The 21,009-nt window shown below is 47.9% G+C and overlaps 1 protein-coding gene across 6 annotated transcripts in view; it reads right to left on the reverse strand.

Moving 5' to 3' along the window:
- The window catches only part of PATJ (PATJ crumbs cell polarity complex component), a 3,332,662-nt gene that overhangs the window by 2,117,991 nt on the left and 1,193,662 nt on the right, over positions 1–21,009 (reverse strand). For all 6 annotated transcript variants that reach the window (XM_069642041.1, XM_069642043.1, XM_069642045.1 and 3 more), the window contains one exon: positions 8,445–8,561. In XM_069642041.1, the coding sequence (XP_069498142.1) occupies positions 8,445–8,561 (117 nt within the window). The remainder of the gene's footprint in view (positions 1–8,444; positions 8,562–21,009) is intronic.

Here is a 21,009-nt window from a genome sequence, read left to right on the forward strand (position 1 = left end):
CAGATCAATGCGCTGATCATGGTAGTTAAGGAGTGAATCCTGCTGTCGGTTGGTGGGTTCTCAGAAGACGGTGCTCTTCCGTCTCCATTAATATTAGGAATTGGTTTGTAAGAACTGAGTGCAACTGGGCGCTGGCTATTTAATAATTTATGTTATTGGATTAAGTTGAGTATATAGAGCAAGGAAATGAGAAGTCTTGTCACTTCGGTTTGATTTTCAGTGCTTTGTTTATTAACACACAAAAGCTGACACGTGTTTTGACCCAGCTGTGGTCTTTATCAAGGCGTGGTGATTCAAGCATGTTTGGGTGTACATTGTTGCATTGCGCATGAAGACCGTGAGGAGGCCAAGTGAGTGATGACCAATTTGTCTTTGTGGGGGAGAATCGTGCAGTTTGACACATTTGGACAGTGGTGTCCCATGAGGCATAAAAGTGTTGTATAGTAGGCCTAGTTATATTGGCAACAGTGTTATTGCATATCATGCACGGTATGCATAATGACAGTAGTAGTTGGTTAGATGAACAAGTTACTTCTTACCTGGTAACGTTCTTTCGATGGGATATTTGTATCTCCAGCTTGCTGGCCTCGGAAAAATTTTTTCCCAGTAGAGGGCGCTGTGCGTCGACATCCATTGAGTAGGTGTTCCTCGACAGCCACCGTATCGACGCCGTCATCATGCCTATAAATGACCACGTGCAGAATCCGTTGCTCAGTTCAGTTTTGTAGAGTAAGGTAGTTATTGCATGAATGGTTACTACCCTTGAAGGAGCGTAAGCTGCAACCACAAGGGAAATGTTACTGCAGGGATGGATGGGAGGCGAGATAAGGAATACGTCGGAGGAACATCCCATCGAAAGAACGTTACCAGGTAAGGAGTAACTTGTTCTTTGAAGGGATTGTGTCCTCCGACGTATTCCTTATCTATGATAGACTCCCATAGCAGTGGTATGTGATTGGAGGCGGGAGTAAGAGATGCCATATTACTCTTTAAGAATGAACAGAGTGTAACACAGCTTTGCCAATTCTAGTCTCTTGACTAGAGGAGGAATCCAGGCTATAAAATTTGGTAAAGGTATGTGCGGACGACCATGTGGCAGCCGCACATATGTCTCTAATTGGTACCCCTCTTTGAAGAGCTGAGGAGGCTGCGATACCCCTGGTCGAATGAGCCCTTAGATTTTGAGGGGGCTCTTTCCCAGCCAGTTTGTAGCATTCCAGAATGGCTAAAATAATCCATCTGGAGATGGTTTGTTTGGTTATTGGTAATCCCAATTTATGTCCTGCGTAACCTACAAAGAGTTGGTCTGCTTGTCTAATTTTAGCAAGCCTACTGATATAAAAACTCAAGGCTCGCTTAGGGTCCAGCCTGTGTAGTCTCTCTTCCTCTTTCCCCAGATGGGGAGGAGGATAGAATGAAGGTAAAGTAATCTTCTGAGTAATGTGAAATTCAGAAACTACCTTTGGGAGGAAGTTAGGCTTCACCTGTAGAACGACGTTGTCCTTGTAAAAAATTGTATGAGGAGGTTTACAAGATAGGTCTTGTATCTCGCTAACCCTTCTAGCAGATGTTAATGCTACCAATAAAGCAGTTTTGAGGGTGAGAAACTTCAATGAACAAGAGTGGAGTGGTTCAAAAGGAGCACCCTTTAGGAAGTTTAAAACTAGATTTAAGTCCCATAAGGGAACTTGGAATGGTCTTGGAGGGTAAACATTAGTTAGACCTTTCAGGTATTGCATTACCAATGGAATTTTGAAATACGATGGTTCCTCTGCAGTGCGCTTAAAGATCGATAGCGCTGCGAGATAGCCCTTAATAGTGCCAACTTGAAGAGCTGAATTTGCCAAATAAAGTAAGAAGGATAACATCGCAGGTGTACCACATGAAAAGGGTTCGATATTCTTTTCTCTGCACCAGCTGCAAAATTTATTCCAACGGCAGCGGTATAGAGTTTTAGTTGCTGGCCTTCTGTCCGAAAGAAACACCTCCATGATGTCATCTGGAAGGTCCCAATCCTTGTACCTCAACCTTTCAGATACCAAGCGTGAAGGTTGAGGGTCTTGATGGCTGGATGGAGAACCTGACCTCCCTTCTGCGAGAGAAGATCCTCTCTGTACGGTAGACGAATTGGAGGATGGACGGACATGTCCAGAAGGTACCACGTTCTCCTGGCCCAATCCGGGGCAATTAGGATCATGGTCTTCCGAAACCTTCTCAACCTCCTGATCATTTGAGGAATGACAGGGACCGGAGGAAACGCGTACAGAAGTGGGAACTCCCAGTCCACTACGAACGCGTCTCCTAGAGCTCCTCTCGGGGGAAATTCCCTTGAGCAAAATCTGTCGCACTTCCTGTTGATACTGGTGGCAAACAGATCCACTTGAGGGGTTCCCCAAAGGGCGAAGATCTATTGAAGGACTTCCTGAGCTATCTCCCACTCGTGGGAGACTGTGTTCTGCCTGCTCAGAGCGTCCGCTGTCAAGTTCTTCTCTCCGGCTAGGTGAATTGCCGATAGAGAGATTCCTTCCTGAATTGCCCAAAACCAGAGCTGCATCGCCTCTCTGCACAGTGGGTGTGACCCTACGCCTCCTCTTTTGTTGAGGTAGTACATGGCCACTGTATTGTCCGTCATTATCAGGACGTTTCTCCCCCGTAAAGACGGCAGAAAAGCCTTCAGTGCCAGTCTGATGGCTCTCAGCTCCAACAGGTTAATGTGTAGTCTGGACTCCGATGGAAACCAACGACCGCTGATCGTCAAGTCGTTGGCATGGGCTCCCCACCCCGTGAGTGAGGCGTCTGTGACTACTGTTATCTCCGGCCATGGTTGCCAAAACAGTTCTCCTTTCAAGATGTTCTCTGCAGAGGCCCACCATTGAAGGTCGTGGGCTACCTTGTCCGGAATCCGGATGAGATCTGTCATCCTCCCTGAGAATTGTGACCACTGAGTCCTCAGTGCCCACTGAAGGGATCTCATTCTCAGGCGTGCCTCTGGCACAAGGGATATGCAGGATGCCATGAGGCCTAGCAACCTCAAAAAGTCATAGGCTGGGAGACGTTGGGCATTTTGAAACCTGGTGACCATCTGCAGAATATCTTGAGCCCTCACCTCTGGCGGTGAGGCTTTTCCCAGGGAAGTGTCCAGGACTGATCCAATAAACTGGAGTCTCTGTGATGGTATCATCTGTGACTTCTTTAAATTGAGGGTTGAAACCCAGCTTGTGATGGAAGAGCAGACATAATCTAGTTGGATCCGAGCTTGTTCCGAAGAAACTGCTCTGATCAACCAATCATCCAGGTAGGGGTAGACGTGAATCCCTTCCCTCCTTAGACTTGCAGCCACAACCGACATTAGCTTCGTGAAGACCCTCGTGGCGGAGGTCAGCCCAAATGGCAGAACTCGAAATTGATAATGAGAGTTGCCAATTGTGAACCTCAGGTACTTCCTGTGCTTGGGATGGATTGGCACATGGAAATAAGCATCCTGAAAGTCCAGAGATACCAACCAGTCCTGAAGCTGAAGGGCCTGAAGGATCTGAGAGAGAGTTACCATCTTGAACTTGTCCTTCCCGAGGAACTTGTTCAATTCTCCTAAGTCCAGGATGGGTCTCAGTCCTCCGTCTTTCTTTGGTATGAGAAAGTAGGGGGAGTACCAGCCCTTGTTCCTGTCCGCTACAGGTACCGGTTCTATGGCACCTTTCTCTAGCAGGTCTACAATTTCCTGCAAGAGGAGCGGATCCGGCACTTTCAGAGAGCTGTTCCCCGGTGGATGGCTATGAGGGATGCGTAGAAAAGGCAGGCAGTAACCTTGGGCAACTGTCTCCAATGCCCAAGCATCTGACGTAATAGCCTGCCATTCTGTCAGATGGTGAGTTAACCTGCCCCCTACAGGTGTCTTGTGATGGGAGACCTCAGAGTGGTTTGGGAGCGGCTGATGCAGTTGCCAAAGGTAAAGCAGCTCCTGCTCCTGCAGATGCGGCTTTCTTTCCTTTACCCCGTCCACCACCGGTACATTTTCCTTGGCCTTTTTGAGACGGCCGTCCTCTGCCTCTTCCATATGAGGAATAATAGCGAAAGGACCTTCCTCTCCAAGAGAATCCTGAGGGACGAAAATTAGTTTGGCGGATTGCAGCTCCTAGTGACTTGGCTGCTGCTTTAGATGTTTGCAGTTTTTCCAAACTGTCATCCGCCTTCTTACCAAACAGGGAAGAGCCGTCAAAGGGCATATTTAAAAGTCTGGCCTGTACGTCAGAAGCAAAGCCGGACTTTCTCAACCATGCATGCCTGCGGACTGTGGTACTTGCCGCCATGGCCCTGCTGATACTGTCAGCAGAATCAATGCCAGTTTGAAGGGACTCACACATTGCATCTTTACCATCTCTGATGATATTTAAAAATGCGTCCCTTTCTTCTCCTTCCTGGAGGCAATCAGCCGCTGATGAAGCACACTCCCAAAGAGTGTGGCTGAACCTAGCGAGCGTACAAGTCGCATTAACAGATTTTAAAGCCATGCTACAGGCCGAGAAGACTTTCTTAGCCATGGCATCATATTTTTTATCATCCCTATCCTGTGGAGCAGTGGGGTATGCAGATGTACTGCCCGATGAAGTTGCAGCCTGGACCACCAGACTCTCTGGAGTAGGGTGCTTAGATAGGTATTCAGGGTCAGCAGCAGATACCCTATATTTCGCTGACAACTTCTTGTTAACCGCAGGGACAACTTCAGGAGTTTCCCAGTTAGTTAAAATCTTTCTTTGTAAAGCAGAACGAAAGGGAACCACAGGATCCTCCTGTGGACCTTTATCCAGAATATCTGTGAGGTCATCCTGTTGAAAAACAGGTGAAGGCGCAGACCAACCCATGAACTCCATAATTCTTGACATTAGGGTTCTATAGGGGGTTTCAGCATGTTCCCCTGGGTCTGGTTTGACAAATTCCACTTCTGGGGAAGTGTCTAGGCCACTTGCTTCCTGTAATGCATCCTGAAGGTCTTTCAACCTTCTTTCCTCAGAGGCAAAAGTCTCTGGTTCAGGTGATGTGGTCCTCTGCAGCCCAAAAGGCCTTTCTTGATCAGAATCTTCCCTTTCTTCATAAATTGAAGTTAAGGGGGGATGCTCTGGCCTGTGAAATGGTATAAAACCCATCTCTAAAGCAGAGGGAGCCATCATCAGTGGCCTTGAAAAGGTTGATGTCGTCGACGCCGATGTAAAAATCCTCGAAAGCGCTGAGAAAACTGGAAGAGGCCTCGAAGAACTCGAGAGGATCGGAATCCTGCTCGAGGATGTCGACGTTCTTGACGTCGTGTCGGAGGCTCTCGGTGTAACCGTTGGCTGTGGAGTAGCCGTGGGTTTTTCTTTTATCGGTGTTGATGTCGGCGTCGACTCGATCGACGGATGCGTCGAAGAACCCTTCGATAACGGTGTCAATCTATGTTTCGAAGGGGCTTTCGACGATGGCGTCGAAGATGCTTTACTTCCTGATGGCTCATGGCGCTTTCGGGTCGACTCTTTCGCCGGGTGCTTCGACTCACGGCGTTTAGATTTTTTGGGCTTTTCACCCGGGGCATCACCCTCAGCTGACTTCGAGGGGGTCAAGGCCGCTTTCTCGAAGACGCTTAGCATCTTTTTTCTGAATTCCTCCCACTCAGCCTGAGAGCTGTTTTGTGTGGGGCAATTTACTCTTTCAGGGGAACTAGAAGACGACGACAAAGGAGATCTTCTACGTCTCTTTTTCGAGTGTCTAGACCTCGACGAGTGGTGGGAGCCACTTCGAGACCTAGACCGAGAATGCTTTCGACGGTGAGGAGACGAATGTCTCGACTCTACCGCGGAAACTTTCGAGGAAGTTAAAACTGACTTACCTCTCTCTCTTTCTTCCCCTTACGCTCCTTCAAGGCTTTCGCCCGTCATGGATAGGCATTCCTCACACTCCGAACACTGGTGTTCGATTCCCAGACACCACAAACAGATCCTGTGAGGATCCGTCAACGACATTTTCTTCCCACAGTCTCGCCATTTTTTGAAACCGGACCGAGGAGTCGTCGGGTCGGAGGAGGAAGCCATCGAGTACGAGTCGGTTTTCTCAAGGAAATATGAATATATTTCAACTGACGAACTGAGCAACGGTATTCCGAGGCACACGAAGCGTGGAAAAACGGAACTGAGGTACGGACGCAACGCGTGGCCATTTATAGGCATGATGATGTCGGGGTCGATACGGTGGCTGTCGAGGAACACCTATTCGACGGACGTCGACGCACAGCGCCCTCTACGTGGAATTTTTTTTTCCGAGGCCAGCAAGCTGGAGATACAAATATCATAGATAAGGAATATGTCGGAGGACACAATCCCTTCGAAATATACAGTTTAGGATTGAATGAGTGAAAATGGTTATTATGTTGTGGTTAATACAGATACCTTAGTTGTATGGTTTGTTGCACGTGATAATTCCATAGTAAACAGTTATTACATCAATAGAGAAGAAAATGCACAAAGAGGAGAAAAGAAGAGAGTAGGAGGTAAATTGTGTGATACACCGGAATGGGATGTTGGGCTGTTGTATGCCTGTGGAGAGTTGGGGCTATGTATGTTGTCTTACCGCATGTTTTAGGTTCAATCAATGTGCGTTGGGTGATGAGCTCCGGCATGGTGGTTCTTCTGAATAGCAAGCTGTGGGAGTAAGAGTTTCTGTTGTGTGTTGGCAAGTTTGTTCACTGAAGACGTGGGCTGTGCATGGTAGTTTTGAGCAAGTGACACAGTGTTGCGCACAGATGCTTTATGCAGATTGGAGCCCCGGGTGGCAAGGTGTTGTTGTGGGGGGGAAGGGACCGTAGCAAGTCAGAGTACTGGTGTGTCTGTGTTAGTTGGCACAGAACACTTGAATTAGGGTCAACTTGCTAGAAGGAAGGATTGAGGAAAGGTATGCTGTGTCACCAGATGTGCAGCGTATGGTGTGGTTGAGAGTCCCACTGGAGAACCAGGGGGAGGTTGCCAGGGGGCTGGTTTGATTGGGAGCATGAGATTGGGATCTGGAGATCCTTGCTGCGGTCATGGCTGGCTTACTGAGGGAAGGAGGCAGGATATATGCTGGAAGTACCAGTCCCTGTGCATCTGGTGCAGAAGGGAGGCACGCTTGGGTCCAGCAGAGGTTGCCAGGGAGTTGAAGGATTAGATGCCTGAGGGCGGGATAGTGATGACTTGGCTGGGGTGGATGAGGCAATTGTGCGGAGCACAAGGCAGTGGCAAGATTTCGTGGTGAGGGAGTTGTTGGGAGGTCTGTTAAGGTGGCCCAGACCATAGGGTTTATGGGATTGGGAGAATCAACACTAAGGTGGAGCACTGGGTGTTCTGTTGGGGAAGAAATGGACAGGGGCACCTGTGGGGGCGGACACTTACCAGTCAAGCCAGCGAGGCCTCTGTAAAAAGATGGGCGGTCACAGTGATCTTCCGATCCCTACAGCACAAACTCTGGTGTTACCACATTAAAGAAGTAGCTAGAAATCAAGGAAAGGCCATTTTTTCAAGCCCTGCCATATATAACCAATTGAAAAGCCCAACTATAGTCTTTGTTAGTGCTTGTTTTTAACAGGACTTGGGCAAGTAACAGATGCAAAAGGACACATCTGTTATACTCCAATTACAACAGGAACTCATTTACATGCACAATTGAGGCCTAAATCTCCTAGAAGATCACTGAAAAATACCACTGGCAAGTCCTATACAACACAAATTGTGATGTTAATACATGATACCCAAAAGCTTTACACTAATGAGCTCTTCACCCATATATCCGCATTTATATGTTAGACTTTGAGTTTGAAGAGACTGTTTTCCTGCAATATGATTCAGAATGATATTTTAGGATACCATGACTGTCATTCCTGCTGACATATTCCCATTTATACATATCCTCATATAAAACTGTGATTGGTTTACTGTGTATACCTGAGACTCCACCCAATGGGTGAACGTGCATTGCGATGTGTCGCTGATGTGATTGAGAATGTGTATGCCGATTTTGTGTTGTCATTGTGCTTGTGGTTAAGCAATAGGCTTGTGGTGGTCGAAAGGAGATTTCAGGGTCCCAACAGGCACATAATACTTCACTACAATTCCCACTAGTCGAAGGTCAAGGACACAAGACTCCTCTTGGCAGGGGAAAAGCATAATTTGTAACTAGAACAACTACGAGGATGGAAGCCAATTCTGAGAATAGAAGGCATTGTTGGATAAAAGCAAAGACGCTCTCATGGTGTCGCACATGGTATTTTGGCATAAACAATATCAAAGTGCAATGTGTTGCTAGTATCCACAAGGAGTGCTTATTGAAAGAGCATGGATTTCAACACAATAATTCAAGACTAGAAACCCACTATATTAAACAATGCCAATAAAAACTGATAGAATTCTGCATTTACAGTACTATAAAATGTAACTTATTTAGAGTACCTCTGGAATATCACGTAATGCTGTTAAATGTGTAATATCTTCTGAATCTGAATCATCACATGGCTCTTCATCTTCATTTTGATATATCGTATATGGAATGCTCTCTTTAGATTCCACCTGAAATCAAATTAGTTTACCCATCATTACTCTTGTTACAGGAATTCAGATTTAAATTTTTGTTTGTTGGTATCACTGAAAATTGCAAACAATGATTCTTGCTGAATCCAAAATAGATTACTCCACAGTGTACATTGAAAGAGCTGAGTGCACCACATGGCCCTTATGGAAACCTACCCACGGGGAAAATACTGTTACATGATAACAATGCATTTAAGTTAAAACATTTAATATTTCTCTAAGCATATATTTTTCATACTGAACACCAGTTTTGTACTTTATCAAGGTTTGGAACTCTTATTTAACCAGTGTGATAGCTGCAAGTATCAAGATATCAGAGCAACAAAATATTATTAGTTCTGAAGAGAGCAAAATTATTCCCCCGAAATAAAATATTTTATACCGGACATCCAAAGATTCCTGGTTTGTGGTTTTTGGTACAGCAAACAAGATGGAAGAAGCTCTTTTTTAGGCTGGTCTTTTTTTTTCTTACCTCTACTCAATATAGAAGAAGTACCTAGATGCATTCTCCCCGAGACCTGAATCACCCCCACAACACAGACAAACTCACTACCTTCTATACAGTGCCACCTTCTCGCAGTGGGCACAAGTCCACCACCAATGTCAACTATTTGAAACCTCAGAGTCATTATGGGCAGCAATATCACACTAGAACCTCACGTCAAAGCCATCATAAAGCACTTCTTCCACCAGCTCCATACTTTCAGATATAACATGCCCAAACCTTCACCCACAGGACCTTGGCATTCACTGCATTTATTCCCTCAAAATTGGACTACACCAACAGTCACTACAATTGGCTCATGGAATAAATCTAATCAACAGACTACACAGAGTTCAAATGCAGCAACTGACTTGTGATGAGATTAAGAAGTTATGAACACAACCCGCTAGGCCTGCCACAATCCATGTGTTCCTGATCTAAATGGAGTAGTCACTTCATTAATTCTAGGTGGGCTGACAAATCCTTGTTAATTGTGGGCGCTGGCAGAAAATTGGTGGTCCTGTACCTTCGATAGTTATTCACAATTCAGTCTTGATTTGTTGTTGTACATTGTTTATTACTTGTTCAGAAGCAATATAACACTTGAGGCACTTGTGCCAGAGTGGTGAAATAGAAAAATGCCGATGTGCGTTTCGACCGTAGTCTTCATCAAGGCTGTGTAGGGTGGGGGTTGAGGAGTGATAGGTGATATGGGAGAGTGAGCGGTGTAGTAGCATATTCCGTATTGAGAACATTGGTGGTGACAATCATTAAATTTAATCATGGTTGGTCACAGTAAGGCAAAGGCAAAAGTCGGTTAAAACAAGAGTTGAACACCATGATCTGTGAATTAGGATACGTGGTGAGTGGTAGAGAATAAGGGTGACTCTCCTACGCGCTCCAACGTGAGTCTGCTGTACCACTTTTTTGGTAAGCACCGGCCTCTCCGGCCCTTACTTGTGATCCTTTCTGCATTAACTCCATGGGCCTCAACCCTGCAATAACTCTCTCTCTCATTTCCTTTACCATGCCCCCCGCTCTTCTCTCCTTGGTACTGTGTCTGCTTGAACTATTCAATGTCTAAATGCCTTTGCCTTTATATGTATCACTAATGATGACAAATGTTAACAACATGCCTTCCTTCTCCTTACCAACCACCACCACCACCTACCACTCACCACGTATCGTAATTCACATATCATGCTGTTTAACTCTTGTTTTAACCAAATTTTGCTTTGCCTTACTGTGACCAACCATGATTAAATGTAATATGATTGTTTCCACCAATGTTCTCAATATGGAATATGCTACTGCACCACTCACTCTCCCATATCACCTATCACTCGTCAAACCCCACCCTACACAGCCTTGATAAAGACTACGGTCGAAACGCGTGTTGGCTTTTTTCTATTTCACCACACTGGCACAAGTACCTCAAGTGTTATATTGCATCTGAACAAGTAATAAACAATGTACAACAACAACCCAAGACTGAATTGTGAATACGTATCGAAAGTACTGGACCACCAATTTCCTGCCAGCGCCCACAACTAACAAGGATTTGTCACCTCACCTAGAACTTCTAACCTCCCGGGAATCCTGGAGTTTGGTTCCCAGACAAACCATGTGCCAGGCTGCAGGCTAAACCCCAACCACAGACGAACGGTTGTGCAGGGGACCAGTTTGTCCCGACACAAAACTCCTAACCCCTTGCAAATTAGTCACTTTATTACTCTAGTCATCCTCCACTACACATTCCATGGGAGGGTGACTGAATCCTTCAGATGGAAATTCAATAAACTGCCCGCCATCGAGAGACCTCCATCCAGCAACAATCCCAAACAAGGGCATAAAGCTTTAACCGTTGAGCCGTCCACTCTCCAATCTAAAAACGCTCAAATATTTTCTATATTAGATGCCATCTCTACATACCCCTACCACGTTATGCCTACACGTGCTACCCGATGAGGTATTTATAATTCATTTAAACCTACTGTTTCTAGAGACTTATTCAGTATGCTGTGATACTGTATGCTAGGCTGAGGTAGCTGTTGCAGGTAGAGCTGGGTGATGCCAAGCTGAGCCCTAGAGCTTGGGTCAGGAGGCTGGCCATCTATGCTGGCCTACCAACTGACCCCAGTTATGATATATTCCTTGCTTGGGGATTTGCGGCTAATCCCCAGAACCCCCTTCTCATCTGCCTTGATGGACCATAATGACTTTGGGGCCCGCTCAACTCCTCTACTCCTCTACATCACTCCTACTGCACCTCCTCGATACTCCGCTACATGCTGTGCATCCACCCATCCTTAACTCCCTCCATACAGACTTCCTCCTGGTTCCTTAGCTGATCCTCCTCTCCGTACACTGTCCCAACCTCCTCCTTCAAGCTCTCCACCTCTATTTCCCCGTTGTCTTTCCTTGCCTCCTCCAAAATGCAATCTTCACCTGCTGCTTTGCTGTTTCCTGCCAATCTCCTCCACTCTTTTCCTGTTATCGGTCCTGCCACTTTAATTCCCTGTATGTTATTCCTCGCCTCCTTACCCCCTCACCACATTAGTACTACTTTCCAACAGCTCCTTTACATCCTAATGTTCCACCACTCCCTTCACCTTCCTACTTTCCACCATTCTGGCCTGCTCTCTCTAGTTTCCTTCCTCCTGCTGCAACAGTGCTTCTCCTCTAACTTCAGACACTACAAACTGCCAAACAATGGTAGGTAATAGCTGGCTGCAGCCCAACTGCCTTGCAATAGTTGTCAATGGATTGGTTGGTTTCAAATGAAGGGTGGTGCTCCCACTGTCCTTACTGCTCCACCCTCACCCATTCCCAGTGACAATACAAGCATTTGGTCAGGCTGGCTGCCATTTCTGATCATCAATTAGCACACGTACAGACCGTGAGCGGTAGCACCGAGCTCCGTTTCTCTCTGCGTCTTCTGACTATGTACATGGTTTGAAAGATTGCAAGTTCCTAAATGCAAATCGGTAATGGGTGTGATTTGGTGATGTGTGTCAATTATTTAAAAACCTGTCATACACTTTCTCAACACTCTCACTTTCTGGGTCCTTCTGCCCACCCTCCAGGGTCCTAATGGTAACATGCCAGGAGTAGGACCCATAAAACCAAAGCTTCATCTTTAGGATGGGTCCAGAGACCATTATGGGAGACCATTAGGGAACATGTTTTGTGGGCAGTCTCCCTTGTCAGTGTTGTATAAAGCGTGAGGGTTTGTTCTTTCCCACTGTGATGAGCCCCTACAATTTTGTGTAGGAAGGGTTGGTAAGCCAGGGGACATTTCCAGTACCTCTCCAGGACAAACAATTGAATAGCAGGGGGGTGGTACCTAGCACCCACGGCCTCCCCACCCTACACACCATGGGCCAGGCAAGGGACTTCATCACACCCACCAACCGAGCATTTTGGCAGAAATATCCACTTCTGCCCCTCTGTTTTTGTCATGCGTGCCATACAATCTGTACAGTGTCAAGAGCCGATTGTAATCACCTTCTGAGCCTTCCACAAATCATTGCTACCTCTAATGGGGACCTTGGGAGCATTGCTCTCTGCATCATGTAAACAACCATGTCCTATGCCACTGCATAGTGCACTTTAGCTGCCTTTTAATAGGTTCTGGCAACTTTGGGTCACCATTTTCAGAAAGGGAAAGGCATTCCAAGTGACCATATCACCACACAGAAAACAAAACAGGCGCCCATCCAACTGCTTAAAAACTCTGCAGAATTAGCATTACCATAGATTGGAAGATGTAAAACAGTATTGGCCCTATCATAATTTTAGCCATATCTACTGTTCGGATGGAAATGAGTATATCCCACCCCATAGGCGCTTTAAGGTGAGGTTAATCTCCTATGAAATAGTCTAGTGTACAAGGGGGGGGGGGAGGAGAGAACTGCACTATGAAACTCGTTGCAGATATAATATGCATAACCTTATAAGGCGCATTGAAAGAAGCGCCATTTTATAAGTATGGCGGAGGCATAGGCTTGCATGGCCGCGCTGCACTAGTCGAGCTCCCTGGAAAGATTTGACTAGGCCCAAATCAGAATGAGTCCGCACCACCAGTTCTCACGGAAGCTCACTTCCCCCTTGTCCCTTCACTGTTGCAAATACTTACTATAATTGGGAGGAATGCGCCCTGTAAGGCTGTGAGACAACACCAGGCTCCTCGAAGTGCCCATTCATCACAACCAAGCTGCCAGCAGGTCTCCAGCCCCCACCCTACCAAGCCAGAGCCCACAGCACTGACCCGACCCCCACATCTGTGCATCCCATGATAGCAAGCAACCTCCCAGACCCTAGCATAAACCAACTTACCATCAAAGATCTAAGCATGAGTGACTGTTTCACCCCTCAGCAAAAAATACATCCTTTGTAACACGAGGTACAGGGAGGGATATATTCTAGATCAAAACAAGGGTGGAAGCCTTGAGTACGAGAGGTGCGGTATCAACAAAGCCCAGAATGTGTGCGTCAGTAGGACTGTATTTCTTCCTCCCTTTCCCTTGCCACTAATTCCCGAGCCTACCGGGTGCATGCCACAGTGATGTAGTAGTAGGCTTAGACCAGTATTATAGTTTTTACAATGTAACCTATGAGAGACCTGACCTTCACTCTATGGAGAGATGAGCCCAGCTGATCCACGTAGGAATTGACAAACGCTGAGAAACGGACCAATTGTAGCCTGACATTCCCTAAGGGGCCGGATCACGTATAGTGCCTTAGCAATCATCTGTGCGAGTTTAGACCTATATGTGATGTCATCTGTAACGCTGTAGCCTCTCCTATGCTGTACAATTAAACCTTTATATCCTTGCAAGCTATCTCTTGGCTTCTTTCCCTAGAGGGTTGTATTCATTCTGGCGTATGCGCATCAGGGACTTGCCTTCATTTGGTGACCCAGGTGATGTGATCCCATCGCACCCGTACCTGCGGATGTATCCAGATGGCCTCTCCAGAAGGGCCGTGCTCACCTACCGTGACCAGTCCCAAAACGCATACGCTGAGTGGCCTTGTGGGAGCCGTTTTTTCAGAATCCCGCCTGGCGGCCCCACAGAGTTATTAAGGCCAATTGTGGAACCCTGTGAACTGAGGTCTTCTGGAGAACGCACGCATGTTAGTATAGCCTGCAAGGGATAATGAAGTTGGGTTAAGTGTATGGAGCAGAGTGAAGATTGTGAACACGCAGTGATTGAGAATGGGAAATGTCTGGAGTGTGTTGATTTTTTGGCTTTCTTATGCATTTTTAAGGATCTTAAGGAAACTGAATAAGAGGAAAAGGGGGCCTCCCCAAGTGAGGGGAGATGGTGGCACTTCTTACACCGTCTTGACCAATGTGGGAAAAATATGAGGATAAAATATAGGAGTTCCGAATAATTAGAGAGCTCAGGAATAGTAGTGGTTGTTATGTTAGCTTGGTATTTTAGTTTCTTTTGTCAGTGTATTTTAAAACTGTAAGAAGGAGCCCAGAAGGGGCATGTATGATGCGTATACGCGAGCGTATCAGAAGAGTGTGAAGTGTTGGTGCAAGAAGCTCTAGTGGGAGATAGGGGAGAGGGAGGGAAAGTGATGATTTTTGTGTCTGTGAAATCTGCTGACAGCCTTAAGATATATTAGAAACAAAATGGAACTGAATACCTATTGAACTGAACAAAGTACTGTTCAACTGTGACATAGTAGCTTAGGCGCAGTCCCACGGTTAAGACACACGAGGGACAAGACAATAGGGGTATAAACGCCTGTAGACCTGAAGTGGGAGAATGGGATAACAGCCCCCCCCCCCAACCTCATCCAGACCATGGCCTAGGGGATCACGGCCCAGACACCTGTCATGATCTCTGCTTCTAAAAGGTCAGGGTTTTCCCAACTCCCTTGGAAGCAGATCCATAACCCAGGTTCCGAGTGCCAACCAGTCCCAATTGGGACCTTTTGGACCCAGTCCTGGCGCCAGTGGCACCAGGCTCATAAATATGCCCAGTCCCAGCGCTGGAAGCGCCGGGCTCATAATGCTTGGGTGGACTTACCTGCAGCAGACCATGCTGCTTACTTGCCTGCCAGTTGAGCCTCTGATCCTCTTCTGTTTGGAACTACTTTTCCTGTTGGGTGGGGCGGGAGCCACTCCCTAGGTTCAGAACACTGGAACTCTTCTGGAAAGCAGGAACTCTTTTCTTACCTAGGCGTGGCTGTGGAAGGAGACACCTAAGCACTACAGGAGGCTATTTAAACCACACCCGATGGATGAATCTTGCTTTGCGTTATTCTGCATCCTCTGCAGCAGAACGCTCATCGTGTCTTCTGCATCTGATCCTGGGCCTAAGGGAAAAGGCTTACCATCCTGAATCCAGTCTTCAGCAACACCTATAAAGACAAGAAAGAACAGGTTAGCATTACGGTCTTCAGTGACAGCTCTTCACTTACCTGGTCCATCGGCTGTCACCAACACCTCGCGCTGCATTCCGGCATCTGAAAGACAAAGGCTTACCTACTCTTTGTGCGCTCCGGAGGTCTTCACACTGCATTCCGGCATCTGAAAGACAAAAGCTTACCAACTCTTCGCACGCTCCGGAGACCTTCGGCGCTGCATCCCGCATCTGAAAGACAAAACAAGGTGCGTTTAAAGACATTGGGGAACTTTAATACTCACGTGCCATTACTCCTTTCCACATCTAACCCAGTGGGTATTCTGGCACCCTGCAGCCGCTCCAAACTTGTACCTGCAAAATAAAAAGACAGTTCGAGCGCATCGTGAAGCAGGCAACAAGCGCTTACTTACGTGCTTCCAGGCGCTTCTATTCATCACACGGGCTCCATTTTCAACTCACTTCAGCCCGTCATCCGCCATCGCCGGAACCCTGCAAAACAAGAGACATCATTACTAAAGACTTTAAAGACATTAGAATTACTCGAAACTTACCGTTCGTGCAGTAAACGACGGACAGCAGTCCTCTGATGTCAAGAGGCCTGCTCCCCTTATCCAGTGAAGAAACTGGTTACACAGCACCCAGCCCCGAGGCAGATGGAGAGCACGGCGTTCACTTACCTAAGGTGAGAGCGTTAACCTTTGGGGTTCTACAGGAGAAGAGAAAGGGAAGAAGAGAGAGACATTCAATAACCCAGTTCCTTAATCCCATATTTTCTATCTGCAGACATCTTACCCTTCGAGTCAGACATACAGTGCACAGAGGTCCAGCCCAAAGAGCCAGCCGTGTGTTACACATCACCTTTGAAGATACGGTATACGCCCAGTCAAGACCGGCGCCTCTACGGGAATCAGGTGAGCGTTACAACACCCTCCACGAGATGATTTCGCCTATTTGCCAGGCAACAAAATACCTTGGTTCAAGAACTTATACATAAGAGGAGTATGCCCACCTGTAAGATCAACACCAGGCCCCATGGCTCAAGATGATACATGCGGCATGGATGAACTCGACTAGAGCAATGACTACAAGTATCCACATTGTTAGAGATGCCATGACGACATAGCCAACAGACAAAAGCACACGTGCCACCATGCACACTGGTCACTCACACACCAACGTACATGAAGAACATACTCAGTGTTGACGTAGCGGCCCGTCACACTCACGGACGCGCATCTTTTTTATTTATTTTTTCACAGAGGCCTTCTACAGCATCGCAGAAACGCAAGACGCCTGAAGAGATCATGTATATGCTTGCTGATGCTTCCTTGCCACCTATCTCTACAAGACGCTATCACGTATACTTAGCGCTGCATATGATGATATGTCACTCCACGACCACCCGAGACCCATGAACTGAGCCCGAGTAGGCCGCGAGGAAGAGTCCCCAGGTTGGAGCCTTGCAAACAAAAACCCCTTCAGAACAGAATACAAGTGCTGATCAGGTAGAACAAGCCCCTAACGAGGGCCCACAGCCAAGACCACGATGTTGCAACTCGCATGCCGAAAAGCCCAGCGCCAAGGTTATACCTGCAAATGCTAAGCCTCCAGACACAGAATACTTTAATCAAATGCTCATAATTCTGCTCCAGCCACGGTCTCTCCACAAGTGACCAAGCCGAACTGACAAGGTGCCAAGTCTACGAGACAGAGAAGCAGCCAGGGTCTCACAGGTTGCAACAACGAAGCAGCAAGATGGACACCTACAGCGACGGGAACGACTCGCCTATGAGCAGACCTGCCTGTTTGCACAAAACACATAGTTGCACATTGTTGCTAATGACAGGTACACCGCGAGCTGGGAACGAAGATGGTCCCAGGCTTGGGGGCTCGTGGGAGAACCAATCAGAACACAGGGGGACTCACTACCGACGCCGTTTCTTATAGCCAATCACCAAGGGTCCCCTTGTTGCAATTCTGAAGTAACAAATGTTAGGGACAGCCCAAGTATACCACCTGATCTGGTCCCTTCCAATAACAACTTTCTCTATATGATAACCATACTAACCCTACCACTCGGAGAGCCAATCCTGAGTGGCGATAGGTTTTTTGCGCTAACTTTCTGAGGTGACGCAGGTAGCGCGTCATACTGTAGTAAAAAGGGCCTGCGAGCCCCTCCGAGAGTGACTTTTGCGCTTTCTCGAATGCATACGAGAAACTCGTCCCTGCCGTTGCAATAAACCGCAGTCTTAGCCTTGCTTCTTGTGTGTGTCTCATACTCATTTTTGGGGACACGAGAGGAGTTGGGGCCTCCCAGCCCGGAGGTCCGCGGACGGCTCTGCCGACTCTGGGATAATCACCCCAACAAGTTGGAGGCACTGCTGAGATCTGTTGAGATCTATCCCCTTGCGTTTTTATTCCAAGGCCTCTCGTTGCGAGGTGGCCTGGCAGCACAGCCCCCTCTGCCGCTGCCCCCTTTTGAGGACTACAGGACCATCGCGGAACTGCAAGAAGACCGGATAGCGCCATCCGGATATTGGCCCTCGGGAGCCGATTGAGAAGTATCCCGCCCGCGGTTGGCGAGTGTCCGGACAAGTCCAGACGAGGGGAGGTGGTGAGCCGCTTGGAGGGGTGCACGCGGTTGAGCGGCCCCGCATCAAGGGAACTTGGTGAGTATGGCACACCTAACAAGCAATGTTATGTTGTAAGGGACGGGGGAGGATTTGCGGAAAAGGGTGGCGGGGGTATTTACGGTGTGTGCTAAGGATTTGAATACTAAGTGACGACAGGTAGGCGAGCAGTGGTGAAGGCAGGCACGAGGGCCGTCTCCCACTGCGTTGCGGAGGACGGTGGGTGGAGCCGAGAGGCGCCACACGTAGTCGTTAGAAGGCACTGATTTGTTCGGATTGAGCACACATGTATGAAAGGGGTGTGGATTTCCTATGAATTGGCGTTTTAGGTCAATGAGTAGATGTGGATACCTACTAATTGAGTGTTGAAGCTCGTTAGGTAGATGACATTTCCCCGTGGGAGGTAGCTAGAGTGTTGCTGAGTGCGGACGATAATTGGCTGGTTAAGCTCCCCAGGTGAGGGGCGTATCACATGCGAGGCGACGCCACGTGCGCAGTCCGTTTATAAGAGTTGTATTCTCGATTCCCTTGTTCCGGGCATAACAAGAAGACAGCTGTGGGGTTGACAGGGTTAAAGAGTTAATGTACATTGCGTGTTTTAATAGTGTAAAAGTTCTTACCGTAATAGGCTAACGAGGTTGGTGACGTCACCTGTAGGATACCATAGGACACCGCGGCTGCCTGGTGTTTCGCTCGGGTTGCCCAGGAGGTGACCAAGAGTTAAACAGGGAGAGGGGCGGAATAGGAGAGGTGGGGAGGCCGCGCGCGGGGAGCCCCGGCACCCCTCAGTAAGGAAGGAGCGAGAGGGGAAGAAGTGGCCACGCACGGATAACGCCGGTCACGTTGAGCGCGGTGGTCGAAAGGTGGATAGTGAAGGTGGGACGGCTGAACAAGCACGTCACACAGGGCACACAGCCGCAGTGGGCTTCGTGTACCACGGCCAAAGGGGGCCGTACAAGTGATATCAAAGGAAGGGAGAGAGAGAACTGTATATTTGTGAACTTAATTGCTTTTCAGCGGAAGATCAGAAGTCCCCAAATTACGGGGCCAGGTAAAGAAGGTTGCAATTGCAAAGTGTTAACATAAAGTACAAGTACGAGTTAGGGTCCAGAGGGTGGGGGAACACTAACTACCCCCCTCCAACATTTCTGTAAGACGTTATCACCTCATAGGGAGAAACTTATCAAATACAGCATTGCATGGACACAAGGAACAGACAACAAAATGACGACACCATGGCCGCCTAACGGCAGTTTTGACCCATATGTTCAGCACATGCTACTGACACACATACACAACACGTACAAGGGGATGAAGTTCGCTCATCATGTGGAGATGTTTAACTTGTGGAGGATGTTCCAGGGGTCCAGGCCAGGACCAACAGGTATGTTTACCGTGGAAGGGACCACAGAAGAGAAGGGGAGTAAGGAAACAAGGGTAGGCAAAGGAGTTAAGGAGGAAGAAGGGAGTGCGGGTGCGACGGTTAGCAATACACAGAACAATGAGAAGAACAAAGGGGATGGCGAAGGGCCTGGCACCACACGCGACGTGGAGGTGAAGAAGGAAAGGATAGAGGAAACGCCTTTAGCGAAGATGGTAAAGAAGGACGACGGTGGGTTATATCCAAGGACAGAGTTACGAGAAGCAGCGAGGCAGCAGTTGACGGCAGCTGATGGGTACTCAAACCCCACCTATAGCACTCCACCATATACCGCTACAGGTAGTTACCAGAGGGGGGAGGTAACGAGCATGGTAGGCTCAAGTTCCACATAGATGGGCGGAAAAGGGGAAAGAGAAGTGAGGAGTACATTGCCAACATAGGACCTGACGAATGGGTAGCTGCGCAGGTGCTCTTAAAGTTGCAGGGGTCACTAACTAGAGAAGAGGAGAATGCGGTAAGAAGAGCGTACAAGGATGATGAGGACGGTGCACAGGTAGCGGACGAGGTGATTAAGGCGAAGGAAAGAGAATTGTCACAAGAGGAGCAGGAAATGTTGGAGGAAAGGTTGGTAGAACTGAGGAGGTGCAGAGTGCACCGATTAGGAAGTTCGAGCAAGAGACTGTTACGCTCACCTGGCTCCCACAGAGGCGTCGATCTGGACTGGACTGCTGCGGTCTCCACCAATGTGACGCGTAGGGCCGAGATGACGGACTGGACTGGCCCACCTAGCTTCATTTGCTTGGCCCGTAGGAATATTCTTCTGCAAGTGGAGAAAGGGAATTAACCACCCGTGGAGTTGAGCGTAAATCCCCCCAACCCGCTGTTCTCCCCACTGATCACCTTGGATGTTCCCTCTTATAGTCTCACCTGATGATTTGAAAAGATGAGCTCTCCATCCTGCATTGAGCGCGGGGGCGCGTAGATAACCAGTTGCTTCACTGGCTCGAAGGAATTTGTGAGTGCCAGGACAATATTGACTCCGATATTCCCGGCAAGACGCCGTAAGTATGTAGTTCGTAAGAGTTCAAATGCCTGACTTTCACTCTTGTCCGATTCCTTGCAGGTTGCAGCTTGACCCTACTGAAGAGCTCCTCGTGGCAACATGTAATGTTCTGGTAAAGATTTGTATTATCCAACACAGTTTGATAAAATAATGTCCATATGTAACCTGTTGCTTTCTCCCTTATTCAGGCGCTGAGAGAAAGTATGAAGTCTCGGGGAATGATGCCTCCGGCGGTAAAATCAGGTAAGTCTTTTGTGGTGAGGAGGGTTCCCCTCGTTAGTCCCTTGTTTCACCTTGCTGTCCTTTTGTTTCCCCTTAGGGGCCGGGGTTCGGCTAGTGGAAGCTGCGCCGACCCGTGAAGAAGAATAGTACCCCCTGTGGTAAAATCAGGCAAGTCTATGGGGGGTATTCCTCTGTGTATTCCCTTGGCTCACCTTGCTGTTCTTGTCTTCTCCTTAGGTGTCGCAGTGCGGCGGTAACATGCAG

The sequence above is a fragment of the Ambystoma mexicanum genome, chromosome 1q (assembly GCF_040938575.1).
Source record: "Ambystoma mexicanum isolate Mex_15411 chromosome 1q, UKY_AmexF1_1, whole genome shotgun sequence".
NCBI lineage: Eukaryota > Metazoa > Chordata > Amphibia > Caudata > Ambystomatidae > Ambystoma > Ambystoma mexicanum.